The sequence below is a fragment of the Enhydra lutris genome, unplaced genomic scaffold (genome assembly GCF_002288905.1).
Source record: "Enhydra lutris kenyoni isolate GAN:26980312 unplaced genomic scaffold, ASM228890v2 scaffoldscaffold9, whole genome shotgun sequence".
NCBI classification, from domain to species: domain Eukaryota; kingdom Metazoa; phylum Chordata; class Mammalia; order Carnivora; family Mustelidae; genus Enhydra; species Enhydra lutris.
This window is the reverse complement of record NW_019154093.1, coordinates 82,950,351-82,965,405: the sequence shown is the minus strand read 5'-3', so window position 1 is coordinate 82,965,405 and position 15,055 is coordinate 82,950,351. Positions and strand designations below refer to the sequence as shown.

The 15,055-nt window shown below is 40.2% G+C and overlaps 1 protein-coding gene and 1 pseudogene across 1 annotated transcript in view; one reads left to right on the top strand and one right to left on the bottom strand.

Annotated features, from left to right (window-relative positions):
* Positions 1 to 15,055, top strand: part of LOC111142867 (notch 2) — a 172,449-nt gene that overhangs the window by 95,677 nt on the left and 61,717 nt on the right. Inside the window, exons 6-8 of the mRNA XM_022496239.1 lie at positions 11,957 to 12,190; positions 13,501 to 13,656; positions 14,332 to 14,520. Of these exons, the coding sequence (XP_022351947.1) occupies positions 11,957 to 12,190; positions 13,501 to 13,656; positions 14,332 to 14,520 (579 nt within the window). The remainder of the gene's footprint in view (positions 1 to 11,956; positions 12,191 to 13,500; positions 13,657 to 14,331; positions 14,521 to 15,055) is intronic.
* LOC111142868 lies at positions 3,195 to 3,547 on the bottom strand (annotated as a pseudogene).

The window sequence follows — 15,055 nt, the reverse complement described above, 5'->3', positions numbered from 1 at the left end:
TATATGCTTACCTCACCTGAGGAGGGCTTTCAGCCTCTGGAGAATGGGGGTGGTGTTACTTATTTTGGCATTCTTGGGACCCATTTTAACAAATAGTAGTTATTGAGTGAATGACAAGAGACTGAAATAAGAATGATAACTATAAAGAGTTAATCAAAATTTTTGATGTCATGGGAATCTTCTAATATGTAGTTTCAATATTAAGGAGAGAAGAATGCCAAATTGCAAAGCGTTAAATTAGGAAAAAAGTGGGTGCTGAGGAAGGAGGAAGAGGAGTGGGTATAGATCACTGATGCAAGATTTTGTACAGCTAAAAGAGGGAGAAATGCAGGGCAGTAGCCACAGGGGACAGAAACTTCATTCATGTGACTGACCGTAGCCCCTTGGCTGGACTGAGTTAAGGCAGCTAGAAGAGGGTTGGTTAATGAACTCGGTTATTTAGGAGGGCTTGACTCTTGCAAGTGTTAGTGGGGGATAATTAGGTGAAATCATTGTTGGGAATGGGGAAAGAGGGAGACAGGAAGTTACAGTCAGAGTTGAATACCAAATTTGAGATCTTGCGGTTGGAATAATGGATCCAAATGTGATCCAGAATGTAAGTGTGCTTGTGATATGGAGTGGATGTGGAAGCTGTTGAGTTGAGAAAAGTAAAGAACTCTTGGCTTGGATGACCTTATTAGTCCTCAACGTAGATATTAATTTCATGGGAAATGGGAAAGGAAAGAGTGAGAAGATCATAAGTCATGTGTTTAAGTCTTTCAAGGAGCTGGAAATTGGTCCATGAAGACAACAGATAGAGCTGAGATTATTTAAATTATAGTATTTAGTGTTTACTTAAAAAATATACATGTTTAGAAAAATGTGGATTTGAATCCATCTCTGTTTTTTAGTGTCAAAAGTAAAACTGCATATACTCATCCCCTCTTTGGTAAGATGAATAGGCATGCTTTTGGTTCTCTTATATCTTCTTTTCACTCTCCAGATTTTGTTTATATGATCTGGGATTTAAAAATTCATATCATAGGATTGCTATTGAATTTTAAAATTTTATGCATTTTCTTTTAAAAATATTCTTGATATTTACATTGCTTTATAATCTAGTTTATAATATTTTGGACTTAATTCTATATATAGCTTGTTTTGTGTTAACTACCAGAACATTTATATAACAACCTTTTCATTCCTGGATTCTTTATTTTGATTTATTTTTTCAGTCAAATGAATACATCTTGGAGTAATTTTTTTTCACCAGAAAAATTGCATGTTGGCATATCTTCAGAGCTCTTAGATATTTAGAAAATATCTTTTGATTTAGTTGCCTTCATACACAAATGGCATCTCGTCTGGATATTGAATTCTTGAATCACAAGTCAATCTTGCCAAGTTCCTAGACATTGTTACTTTGCATCTTGTGAACATTAAGGGAACTCTGATATCAGACAAGTCAGGCTCTCTCCCCTCTCCCTCGTCTCCTCTCTCTTTAAAGTAAAATCTTTAACTACTATTGGTATAGGTATATCCGTATTATTTTATCTTCTAGCACTTTTGAGCCCTTTGGATCTGCAGGCTTCCGTCTGTTCTCAGCTCAGAAAAGATTATTCATTTTTTTAATTTGTTTTTGTGTCTTCAGGAGCTTCTGTTATCTTAATTAAGTCTTCATTCTTTCCTATAGCTAAGATTTATCTCTTGATATTTTAATTCCCTTTGCATTTTATGAGAGCTTAAACTTTTCCTTTATAACACTGATTTATTTTTCTTCATTGTCAGTTCTGTCCTTTATAGCTTCTGATTATGATTTTTATTTGAATTGCATTTTTTTATATTCTAATAGAATTTACTCATTGCATCTAGGTCCTCTGTGATTCTGCTTTGTTCTCAGCCTGTCCTTCATCTGAGTCTGATGTCTTGTATTATTTTTCATTTATTTTTAAAACCTCCATTTGTCTACATTTCTGGAGAATACATAGCCAATTCCTTCCATTCTGGAAGGGAACTTATTTCACAGGTATGCTCTTCATCTGCATCTTAAGGGGTACCTTCTCCATCTTTCATATTGTAGAATGTTTTAATAGGTCCCATGTTTTGTTTTGTTTTGTTTTGTTTTCCATTTTACTCATTCTACTCATAGTAACTGCTTGCCTGTGAATAGTTGATTATTTTTGGAACCCCTGCTGCAGTGAGGTGAGGGGCTCTTTATGTAAATTGGTTTAACAGCCCAGCAACCCAAGAAGGTGGTGAGAGAACCACAGTGTGGGCCTCCACGCAGGGGGACTGAAGCTTGGCACTGTTTTCTTCTTCTTGTATGGAGAAGCCTTTGTGCCAGGGGTCAGCTTTCTGAACATCCAGCTTTGGCACAGCATCCATTGCTGTCCATACAGTGGCTGAGCCTGGATGTTCTTCGGTGCTGCTGCATCCGGAATTTGCCCCAGATGCACTGTAGACCCTTTCGTTGCCATAGCGGCCACAGGAGCCCTGGAACTCCTCAGGGCTTTAAATTGCTATTGACCTGGAGGGGTGAGGTGGAGTTCAGTCCATTCTCCTCACAGCAGCAGAGTGGGCTTTCTGAAATACAAATGTGATCGTGTTATGTCTTTGCTTAAAATGCTTCAGTGGGTCCTCCTTGTCTTTGGATAGAGTTCCAAGGCTCTGTATATAACTCCCTCTTCAGCCATATCTCCCCTGATCCATGCCTTATAAGTGAACCACACTGATTTTTTTTCATTGACTCAAATGAGGCATGCTTTCTCTTCTATTCAAACCGATACACATACACTTATTTCTGCCTGAAATACTCCCCACTCTGCCCTCTTACTACACACGTTTCCACACATATACACACTCTTATACAACCCACTTAACATATGAAGTCACTTTCTCTCTCTCTTGTTAAAGGTAGTTTAAAGTTTATTCAGCTATACTGCAAGTTATTCTGACTTTAAGATAGCATTACATGGCATACTTCTGAGTTTATTCTCAAGATATTCTGTTGTACTGGGGCGCCTGGGTGGCTCAGTGAGTTAAAGCCTCTGCCTCCGGCTCAGGTCATGATCCCAGGGTCCTGGGATCGAGCCCCCACATCAGGCTCTCTGCCTGGCGGGGAGCCTGCTTCCTCCTCTCTCTCTGCCTGCCTCTCTGCCTACTTGTGATCTCTGTCTGTCAAATAAATAAATAAAATCTTTAAAAAAAAAAGATATTCTGTTGTACTTATCTCTATCTGTTTTATAGATCATGAAGTCTCTGGCACTAGGGGGTCATCTGGGTTTGGATCACATAGCAGTGAACAAATGGATTAAAGAACTTTAGAAAGAGTTAAGGCTGGAGACCACTGTGATCTTCAAATGCCGAGACACATGCTGCCATTACTGTTAATATTTGGATGATAAATTCTTGTCATAAATGCAGCCTTAGGTGATTTGAAGGGGTAAGTTTGTAGGAAAATAAAATGTAAAAAAAAAAAATTACACTGAATTGACATGGGCTCTCATTAGGTCCCATAATTGTGGCTTGCCAATGAAACATACCATCCCCAACTGGACCTGCAGAACATAGTGCTCTGTTCTCTTACTTTACACTCCCAAGGCAACCTGTATCCATTAGAGCACTTATCACTCTCAGTGTGTGTTTGGTTGTAAAACTCCTGTTTACAGCCACAACTCTTTTCTTTACCATTATAATTTCATTGTATAAATATCAGTCCCTGGCACATGGTATGTATATATTTGTTGAATGAATGAATGAATGAATAACATGAAAATTTTCAGTTGTTGCTGGCCCGACATCATCCTTTGAAATTCAGGGCTAATACTGGGTTCTGTCAGCATCTCTTTTCCCTATTCCCTGGGATACTTTAGTATCTTTCTTCAGTATGGACCAGGTCTGTACTACATCTGTGAAACTGGACTAATTGTATGAAAAGATTACATTTGACAACAATATAAGCACTTATCTCAGAGTCTGGTACCTAGAAATTGATAAATAAATATATTTTTTTCTATTTGAAGTTAGTAGCAGCATTAGAGAATAAAGAAAACATTGATTCTTTGCCTACTTACCTTCATGTTAGTGGAAGCAATTAGAAGAAGAGGAGAGAACGCTACTGAAGAGGGCTAACTAGGCTGTAGTCTTTTGGGAAATCTTAGGTTTATTCAAAGCGGGAAGGTACCTGCCATAGTGTATAATTACCCTTGAGACATAGTTAGGGTCAAAAGGCAAGGTGAATTGGGTGTGGACATAAATGGGATGGAGTTCAGTGAGTAAGGAAAGGGATAGAATGAGGAGTATGGGTATTGACTGGTGGATGTCAATAAAGTGAAAATGGAAACTTCAGGAATAGGAATAGAATAGAGACACCCTAAAGGTGTGAAGAAGATGAGTTGAAAAGTGATTATTATTTGATTAGAATAACCTATGTAAGAGAATACAAGTACAGATAAACTTTTGTTTAACAAAGATTTTTGAGTACCTCTCAATAAGTATTAACTGGGCACCATGTTAAGTGCTGGGGATTCACTGATGAAGTAAATAGCTACCACCTATTTCTTCATGGAATTTACAGTCTAGGGAGGAACACAGACATAAATCATATACTTATCTGTAAAATTTTGAACTCTAATGAATACCTTCAGGAAAAAAAGAGGTTATTAGGAGAGCATATTAACAGGCAGAATTAATTTAGTTGAGGGTAGGCATGTAATATCTCCTTGAGAAGGTGATATTTCAAGAAAACATTGATAGGATTTAGAATTTCATCCTAAGTATAATGAAGTCATCAAACTCTTTGTCATCAAGAGGTTTGATCATGCAAATGGCATAATCCACTGTTTATATTGAGATCATTCTGGTGATATTTTAGGAAATATATTGGTCAGGATACAGGGAAACCAGGCTTTTGAAGAGTTATAGAAAAGATGATGGTGTCTAGGATTAGGGGGGACATTCATTGAGTTTCTTGCATTTATCCATATGTTTATCCCCTACTCCTGCATTATCCCCTTAGCCACTTGCCTAACCCCCAGGCCTTTTACATACATTTGTGTGCTTGTGCATTGGTGCCCACATTTTCTCATTAGGCAGACCCTGTAGACAACAGTGTTTATAAAGAATGTTTCAACCAGCCTAGACCCAGGAGGAGTAGGATAATCAAGCTTGTGCTCTGTTCTTTCACTTCAGCAGTGGAATAGAACATCTGTGTATAGAGAAGGTTCAGGAGGGCAGAGGTTGTAACAGTCCTCTGCTGTAGTATGGAAGGATGGAACACCACACTCAGGAGCTTGGGTGATTGCTGACTGGAAGGAGATATTGGAGCCTGAATTCTCTTGATTTAACCATGGAAGAGGAGGTAGCAGGGTCAGGGCAAGGGCCAACTAAGCTCATTGTTTATATGTTCCTCATGTTCTGATTGTTGTTGCAATGAGAGCTGACCCTTAACAGGGCCATTGATGTGATAAAAGTTTTTCCCACACACTTCACAGTTGAGAGATGACTAGGAAGAGTAAGCGCTTTATCCTAAAGTGCTAAGGCTCAGTAATCATTTCTTTTCTTTTCTTTTTTTCCCTTCCTCTCACTTCCCAGTTACTTGTAACTCCAAGTCAGATTGATGGTTGGTTTGTGGTACTTTGAGAGAGTCATAATGAGCTGTTTGTATCCCAGTGTGTTTCAACTCATAAATGATGTCTGTTTAGTGGTCCACGGCTCACTGGGCTAGAGCTGGATGCTAATGAAGCCTAGGTCATAGTTTCCATTTCAGTACAGTTCTCTTGGGTTCACTCTATTATATTTACTGTCAGAAGCTATGCCCACAATCTTACGCATTTGCCCTTTGGTTTTTAAGACCATGGGATGAGGCAGTAAGAAAAGATCAACATGAAAGTGACCTACTCCTACAAAACTAATACAGCATACTCATTTTTCTGATGGTAGTGTTGTTTCATTAGTAGTACTACTGAAGTGTCTTGCTCTGTCCCTGTGTTTCTCAATCCTGCCCTATCTCTGAACAGCCAGGTCAGAGTCCCCTTCCTTATTAGAAGACTAACTTGATCTGTTATGACCTCACACCTCCAGCATCCTTTTCAGCCCTCAAAGATTTCCATTTTTCATTTTGTCTTTTTCTAACATTCTTCCAAGCTGTGCAGATGTGGACAAGTCACTGCACCTCTCTGGTCCCATTTTCCTCATCTGTAAAATGAGCATGTTAGATTAAATCTAAGGTCTACAGTCTTTCACCACTGATAACAAGTACCTAGTAAAGTGCCAGATATGAAAACTGAGGTCATTGGCAGACACAACTTCTATCCTCAAGGAACTTATAGTTTAACAGGGGTGGGAACTATACATAATAAATAAGTAAATATAAAAATATAAAAATAAATATAAAAGTACAACTTTTGATGTTGGCAGGATGGATTGAATGGAATAGATGTAATGATGGAGAAAATTGGGGAGATGTGAATTTGAAGATCTAGTTAAGAGAAGTCAAAGGATGGGAAGTTACTAGCCATACAAATAAGAGGAGGAAGAATATTTGAGGCAGAGAGAATAGGGTATGCAGAGGTTCTGAGGTGAGTAAGAACTTCAAGTTTAAGGAACCAACAGTAAGCCACTGTGTCTGGAGTAAAATATACGAAGGGAAGATATGGATTTGAGGTGTATTTGAGAGGCAAAAGTGATCAGCCAGAAAATTATCAGGAACTGTAGGTGGCTGCAAGTATTGAAGGTATCACCCAAGGATTTGGTATTGCAATACTTTGTAGATAGCCCAGACTCATGGTGGCAATAGAGAAAGTAGTTGCTAAAAACAAGTTATTTCTTTTCTCCTTTGCTGATAGGAAAAGGGAAGGGCCTAATAGCCCACTGCCTTAGTCTTAACGTTAACTGGCATTAGCCTGCAGTATCTGGCAGGTGGAAATTACTGAGAGGGATAATTGAGGCCCTTAAGAACTTGCCTAACTGAGCTTTGTGCAACATATTTGGGAGTTCACCAGCAAAGTTTGTGTGTTGACACAGATAGTATCCGTGCTAAGACTTGTTTGGGTGCAAGATTTAGTAGTGTGGTAGGGCATGGCTACAATGCAGCTCTCCCTTTTTACCAGACATGTTTATATGCTAAGTAGCTCATAACGTAGTACTTTTTCCTTCTTTCAGTACCAACAGAGAGCCATTTGCTTTTAGTCCCTCTTATAGTGTACTGGCAGATTAATCTTCAAATGCAGTTTTGATCATGTCTTCCCCCATCCGTGAGCCTGTGATAACTCCCCCTTACTTGTTGTGTCATGTTCAGAACTCATACTAGAATTAAAAGCCTTAAATGATCTCCAACCTATTCTTCTTTTAAACCCCAACCAGAGACTATCCTTCAGTCATTTTGATGTCTTCAAGGCCTAGCCCTACCACCCTTAGGGAGCCTTCTCCCTCCAGCCCGGATTTATGCTTTCTTGTCGTGGAATAGTGGGAACAGCCCAGTGACCTCAGGCAATGCACCCAACCCCTCCAGATGATCGCAATAAACTCTATTTCAATATTTAGTGATCTTCTGCCTTTATTCGTTTGTACCAAGAGTGTTCTTTAATTGCCGCATGCTTCTGTGCTTTCTCAGCGTGCTTTAAGACCCTAGGAACAGGGACCTAGTCTGCAGATCTTGTTCATCAAAACTAAGGCTTGAAAACTTAACAGTGCTGCAGTGAGAAGGGCAGTAGATTTGGAGTCAGACTGATCTGGGTTTGAATGACAGTGCTTTCACTAGTTTATTATGACCTTGGGAAGGCTACTTTACTTTTCCAGCCCTTATGTTTCTTATTCTTAGTCTTCTGCATTGATTTCCTTCTGTGCCAAGAAGTGGTGGCATGAAGGAAATGTAGTATCTTAGCAGACATTCCACTGGGAATTTTGGAGCAGACATTTGTAGTGGCCACCCAGGTTACCATTTTCCTCATTCTGGTTGATAGAATTGGAATGAAGAGGAAAAAAAAAATTCTGGCAGAAATGAGCCTAGGAGGGAGTATTTTTCTGGAGTAATGTGTCTGAATCTTAGCGAAAAATCCATTTTGTAGAAAATAACTTAGGAGCCAGTGTGCTCTTGGCTCCGTAGATTTGATTTCTCTAATAAACAGTATCTGACAAGTACACAGTTGTCAGGTGTTCTAATCTTCAACAATAATCTTTTCAAAAAATAGTGAACTGTACCTACAAGTACATTTGATTTTTGAATAGTAACTGTGAGTCGTAAGTTTTTCCAGTAATCTGATCGTATGAGTAATGATTTTAATCCTTCCCTTCCTTCTTCATCCTCTCTACTTCCTTAGGCCTTCATGTGCTTCAGAAATTGAGGCACACGAAGATAGTTTTGATATGGTCAGACTCACACCTCAAGTCTTTTTTAAAAGGGTTTTTTTTTTTAATTTTTTTAAAAGATTTTATTTATTTATCGGAGAGAGAGAGAGCGCATGTGCACGAGAGGGCACAAGCAGGGGGGTCAGCAGGCAGAGGGAGAAGCAGGCTCCCTACTGAGCAAGGAGCCTGATGCGGTACCCTATCCCAGGACCCTGGAATCATGACCCGAGCTGAAGGCAGACACAACTGATTGAGGCACCCAGGTATCCCTTTGTTAAGCGTTTTAGAGGCAGGCAGCTCTGGTTTAAATCCCACTTCTCCTGCACTTCCTGCCTCACACTAGGCAAATTATTTTACCTCTCTGAGCCTATATCCTCAACTATAAAGGAGGTAAATTTTCTGACAGCTCAAGCACAATGCCTGGTTCATAGCAGGCAAGCAATGACTCTTGGTTTCCTTTCCCAGGGGTGCCGAATTTCCATTCCAAGCATTGTTTTATTTACCTAGTCTGTCTTACTACAATATTTAAGTGTCTGGATATTATATCGCATGAGAAATATATATGAGATCTTTTTAAACACACAGTGTCTTATACTCAGAATTATCACAGAGCCAGTCAAAAAGAAAAATAACACCCAAATTACTCACATTCAGGAAGTAAGTTTGGTTTGAGGGTAGCATAGATATTTGAGTTAGTCTAAGTGTAAGAGACAAAGCTCTCTGTAATTTCCAGGTTACAGCCACCCTTCACCTACGTCTTAGTCATCATTTCTAAATCCCACCTGTATCCTAATTACACATCTCTCTGTACTCTGAGGTAACATTTCTACCAGTATAGTAAAGGAGCAAAGCTTTCTATAATAAATGACATCATCCGCCCTGGGGAAATGATTGCCAGTATGTGCTCCCTCACTCACTCATTCAGTCTGTATTAGTTAATACTGTGGGTTGCGGTTGACAGATCCCCATCCGAAATTAGGGATACCTGTTGGAAGGGCCATCTCTCATTAAGAGCCGTTGAGCTTCAGGAGTAGCTGGCACTAGTAACTTGAATGCCACATGACTCTGTTTTTTTCTTCTGTGCCCTTCTGATTTCACCCTTATCACTTTGTCTGTCACCAGCCATTTTATCCTTTTGGTCAATGTGTCAAAGAGTCCCTAGTCCAAAAGTTTAGCAAAAGGACACTGTGATATAGCTTGTATCAGATGCCCATCCTGGATAAGCCAGCTAGAGTAGGAGGGCATGATCATGTAAAGACATGGTGGCTCCCTCAAGAATTATGTGTAAAAAAATAATTATATAGTTGAAGTGGGGTGAGGAGAAGCACCAGAGGAGGTTGATGAGCACAGAATTCCAGAGATGCCCACACATCTATCCTGCCATCCTGGGCAGTGGGATCTTAGGTGAAGAATTAAAAAAAAAAAAAAAAAAAAAAAAAAAATTCCTAAACTGTGGTTGCTTGTAGCCATGTGATGGGAGACGGATGTGTAATCAAATAAGTACAGAAGAGTGATTCTAGTTCTGTACAGTGATTGTATATGTAGATAGGGTTAAAGAATTGGTGGTCAGTTAGGTTAGATCAGACACAGCTAACCTCTGTTATCAGTGATGGCTACACAGCTGGGTACATTGAAGCCCTTCTGAAAATACTTGAGCTCCTTGAATTATTGTTTGGTGTTCTGGGGACTAGGAATAGCCTTGACATTTTCTGAGTATAAACATAACGTACTTGGGTGCCTGAGTGGCTCAGTCGGTTAAACGTCTGCCTTTGGCTCAGGTCATGATCCCAGAGCCCAAGGATCAAGCCCCACATCAGGCTCCCTGCTTGGCAGGGAGACTGCTTCTCCCTCTGCCTGCTGCTCCCCATGCTTGTGCTCTCTATCTCTCTCTCACTCTTGTACTATCTCAAATAAATAAATAAAATTTAAAAAAAGAAAGAAAGAAATATTTGCCTAAAGTTAAAAAAAAAAAATCATGTGCTTTTTCATTGAGAGCCCTCTTCATCAGAAAGCCTTTTCGAATTATTCATTGAGTTCTTAAACAAAGATAAAATTAAAAGACACCTTGAGGTTTTATGAGTTTTAGCCACTTGTCCTGTTGTGTTTTAGAGAATTCAGATGATCTGATTATGAATTCCCTTTGGTAGCTCTTTATTTTTTTTTATTTTTTTTATTTTTTATAAACATATGATATATTTTTATCTCCAGGGGTATAGGTCTGTGAATCGCCAGGTTTACACACTTCACAGCACTCACCATAGCACATACCCTCCCCAATGTCCATAACCCCACCCCCCTTTTCCTAACCCCCCTCCCCCCAGCAACCCTCAGTTTGTTTTGTGAGATTAAGAGTCACTTATGGTTTGTCTCCCTCCCAATCTTTAAACTGGTATTAATAAGGACGATTCATCAACTTGTTTTATAACTCTGGTGGTCTAGCATTAAATTGCTTATTAATCACAGATGCCTTGCTTATAAGTTGAAGACATACTTTTGTTCCTTGTGACAGGGCCTGAGAGGCTTTGCTGTAGCCCCTCATCCTTTACTATTGTAGTGACCTGCATTATATCCATAAGTGGTCTTGTGTGTCATCCTTCAGTTTGTTCTTTTTCAGGCAGATCAAACTGATCCTTTTTCCATCTTCTCTTACATTGGGTCAACTTTCTGCATCTTACTTCACAAATCCACATCTTTGAAGGCTGGGTGCCTCAGGCTAGGCACAGTTTGCTCTAGTTTCATCATCCTGGTGTTGCCTTTCACCTCTACAGTTTACCGAGGCTTTTCATTGTCCTTCATCTCTTCTCTCTACCCGTGCTTGCCCTTACTTTTATTTTTTAACTAAACTTTTTATTTTGAGGGACACCTGGGTAGCTCAATTGATTAAGCATCTGCCTTTGGCTTGGGTCATGATCTCAGAGTTCTGGGAGAAAGTCCCACATCAGGCTTCTTGCTCAGGAGGGAGCCTGCTTCTCCCTCTGCCTGCTGTTCCCCCTGCTTGTGTGCTCTCTCTCCTTCTCTCTCTCTGACAAATAAGTAAAATCTTTAAAGAAATAAATAAACTTTTTATTTTGAGATAATCATATTTTCACACACAGTTATAAGAATTAATACAGAGAGATACCCTATACCAAGTCTCCCCCAATGGTAACAGTGTCTTGCAAAACCATTGTATAGTACCATAACCAGGATGTTAATATTGATATAGTCAGGATATGGAACAACTTCCCTGACATTTTGACCTTTAGGTTCCTTCTCATCATTCTGTTTTTTACTCATCTCATACACCCTTTTTCCCTCATTCTTCTCACTTACATATTCATTGTCCCAGGGATTTAACTGAGTCAAGGATGCTACAAGACTAATCTTCTCTTTGATAGGTTGGCTAAATTCTTATGTCAGAATTTCTAGGGATAGCAGTTTTCATTCTTCTTCAAGTTATTTCCCTGGAATAAATATCATTTGGATGGTTCATGGTAGGCCTTAAGATTCACGTGAAGACCTGGTCTGCTGGGAGATCTGCTCGCCTTAATTTCAGGCAGGTCACATGAGGGTGAAGAATGTGTGAGAGTGGGTATGGTACTAATCCTTTGAGACTTAAGAGCCCTAATCAAATGCACTTTTCCCCCCAAAGGACAGTTCTGCACAGAGGATGTGGATGAGTGTCTGCTGCAACCTAATGCTTGTCAGAATGGGGGCACCTGTACCAACCGCAACGGGGGCTATGGCTGTGTATGCGTTAATGGCTGGAGTGGAGATGACTGCAGTGAGAACATTGATGATTGTGCCTTCGCCTCCTGCACTCCAGGCTCCACCTGCATTGACCGTGTGGCCTCCTTCTCTTGCATGTGCCCAGAAGGAAAGGCAGGTAAGACCAGCAGGACAGAACTGGAGTTCAGAGAAGGGGTGGAGAGCATTCAGGATCTCTTTCATTCCCTAAGTTGTGTCCTTTTAATTAGCATCTGTAGAAACATGTTACTCAAGACTGTTTTTCTGGAAATATAATTGCTAGCCAAAGTGCTATGAAATTAGTCTTCTTTTTTAGGACTTTTGGCTCTCATCTCTAGTCTGCATACCTCAGTTTTTCACCCCCCCACCCAAAATGAAAGTCACTGTTGCCTTGGGAGCATCCTTAAGATCTTAAGCTGAAAGCACCTCGGAAATTAAGATGAATTTCTCAGAAATTAAGACAAAATTACTGATAAGTGGATTTAGAGACTTCATTTTGAGAGGAAACCTTTTACTCAGAAGGAGTTGGGAGGAGAGTAATTTTGAATGCATTCCAGCTCTCAGTGTCTATGGAAATATTCTTCCAAGGGAGGCATTTTACTAACTGCAAAGTTAACATTGCTCTAGCCTCTCAAGTTAACAGCTCCCAGTCCTAGGAGTAGAGAGCAGTGAAGGGAGGAATGTGACAGAAGAAGATAGCTTAACTGAGAGAACTTTGTGCCCAGCACTTTTGAAGTGTTCTTCTATCTATGCCTTTCCGAAAGCCCCACCTCTAGCTTTGTGGAAGAAGCCTTGGCTACCTGTTCTTAAGCTAATTGCAGACTGGAAAATCCAGTTCTCATGTGAACTACACAGATCATGGGGCCTAGTAATACCTTCAGAGTCCTCAGGGCACTTGAGCCAGGAATGTTGACGCTTTTTAAAAGGCTGCCCTAGTATAGGCTGATGGTGTTCAGCTGTTTTTTTCCTTCTGAGGCTAGCTAAGTACTGGTGGCGCCTGATCATCAGGTAGCGTAATTTGGGGAAAGTGGGTTGCTAAGTAAAATATAAGGTACATGCAATATTTGGAAAATACAGTAAAAATTTGTTTGTTGTTTATTTGAAATTCAGATTGAACTGGGCATCCTCTATTTTTATTTGCTAAGTCGGAAGGATATCTTCATCATCTAGCCATCTCACTTTATGGCCTATAGATGACTCTGCCCCTTGAGGAGAGGTCTAGCTGAGAGCTCAGGGTCAGAGCATTGCAGTTGTCTGCAGAAGCTCTTTGCTTGCTGTTGGCGGCAGCATATCCCTAAGGTAGGGTTAGGTAAAGGGGAAGTTGCCTCTAAATCTCCATATTGGATTTTGGTAAGGTGACCATAAGGTTTTCCCTCCTCCATGAAAAAAAAACTGTCCTTCAAGTAAGAGACATTTCCTCTTTATTCTTCTTGCCCCACCCTGTGACAGGTCTCTTATGTCATCTGGATGATGCATGCATCAGTAATCCTTGCCACAAGGGGGCACTGTGTGATACCAACCCCCTAAATGGGCAGTATATTTGCACCTGCCCCCAAGGCTACAAAGGGGCTGACTGTACAGAAGATGTGGATGAGTGTGCCATGGGTGAGTACGTGGAACATTTCCTATTCCTCATGGTGTTTGTCGAGTTCAGCAAGCATTCAGAAGCAAAACCTCAGATCTCTCCTGTTAGATGCCCACTGTTTACAACCTTTCAATGTAAATATATATTCTGTTCTGAGAATTGAATATATAGAAGGTCTGTACCTGATTATTTTTTTTAAGATCTTATTTATTTATTTGACAGAGAAAGAGAGAGAGATCACAAGTAGGCAGAGAAGCAGGCAGAGAGAGAGGGGGAAGCAGGCTCCGTACCAAGCAGAGACCCCGATGCTGGGCTCGATCCCAGGACCCTGAGATCATGACCTGAACCCAAGGCATAGGTTTAACCCACTGAGCCACTCAGGCACCCCTGTACCTGATTCTTAATAGAAAGCCCTGCTTTGGTGACAGTTTGGGCAAAAGAACAGTAGAGATGTGCAAGAGTTGAGATTGCCCCAGTCTGTCTTTCCTTTCCCTTTCCCTTGCCCTTTCCATTTCCTTTCCTTTACCCTTTCCTTTCTTCCCTTGTTTTTTAAGGAAGAAAGTAGGAAGTTGAGAACCAGAATATTAAAAGCCTGGCCCTAATGCTGTAACAATCAGACCTACTTCTGTAACCCACATTTGTGGAAATTCCACTAAAGTACTTTGATCCCAGTAATTGGTGCTTGTGTTTTCCAGCCAATAGCAATCCTTGTGAGCATGCAGGAAAATGTGTGAACACAGATGGTGCCTTCCACTGTGAATGTCTGAAGGGTTATGCAGGGCCTCGTTGTGAGATGGACATCAATGAGTGCCATTCCGACCCCTGCCAGAACGATGCAACCTGTTTGGATAAGATTGGAGGCTTCACATGTTTGTGCATGCCAGGTACATGGGCCCTTCAGTGTGTGGGGTCTAGACAAAAGTTACTTCCCTGCACTTTTCAGTATATGATGGCAATTCCATGAACTCTGTCAGCATTTAATTCCCAGTAATGACAGGTTTCCCAGCCAAGGGGACCTTGAAGGAGTAATACAGTGCAAGAAGTCTTAGAGCTATGGAGACTAAATTTTAAAAGTCCATATGTCAACACCAGTTACATGTAAGAGAAAAATTCAGAAGTGATTGTTTTTATTTAAGTATAGTATATCCTTTACTTAATAAAGGATTTACTATAAGGATCATTTAAATAGCAAGCTTTTCTGATCTCTTGATATATTATAAATACCATACTATTCCATTTATAGAAATTATTTTACCCATAATTGTATAGGAACTTGTCATTTGTCCGTAGTGACTTGCATATAATTAGTTGTATTCTGAATTTCTTCTGCAGAAACTATTTCTTGAATCCTTAGAGAGCTCAAGTAAACCTAGTTTAAAATGACAGGACAGTGGCTGCTTTGCCAGATTAAGGTGCTGG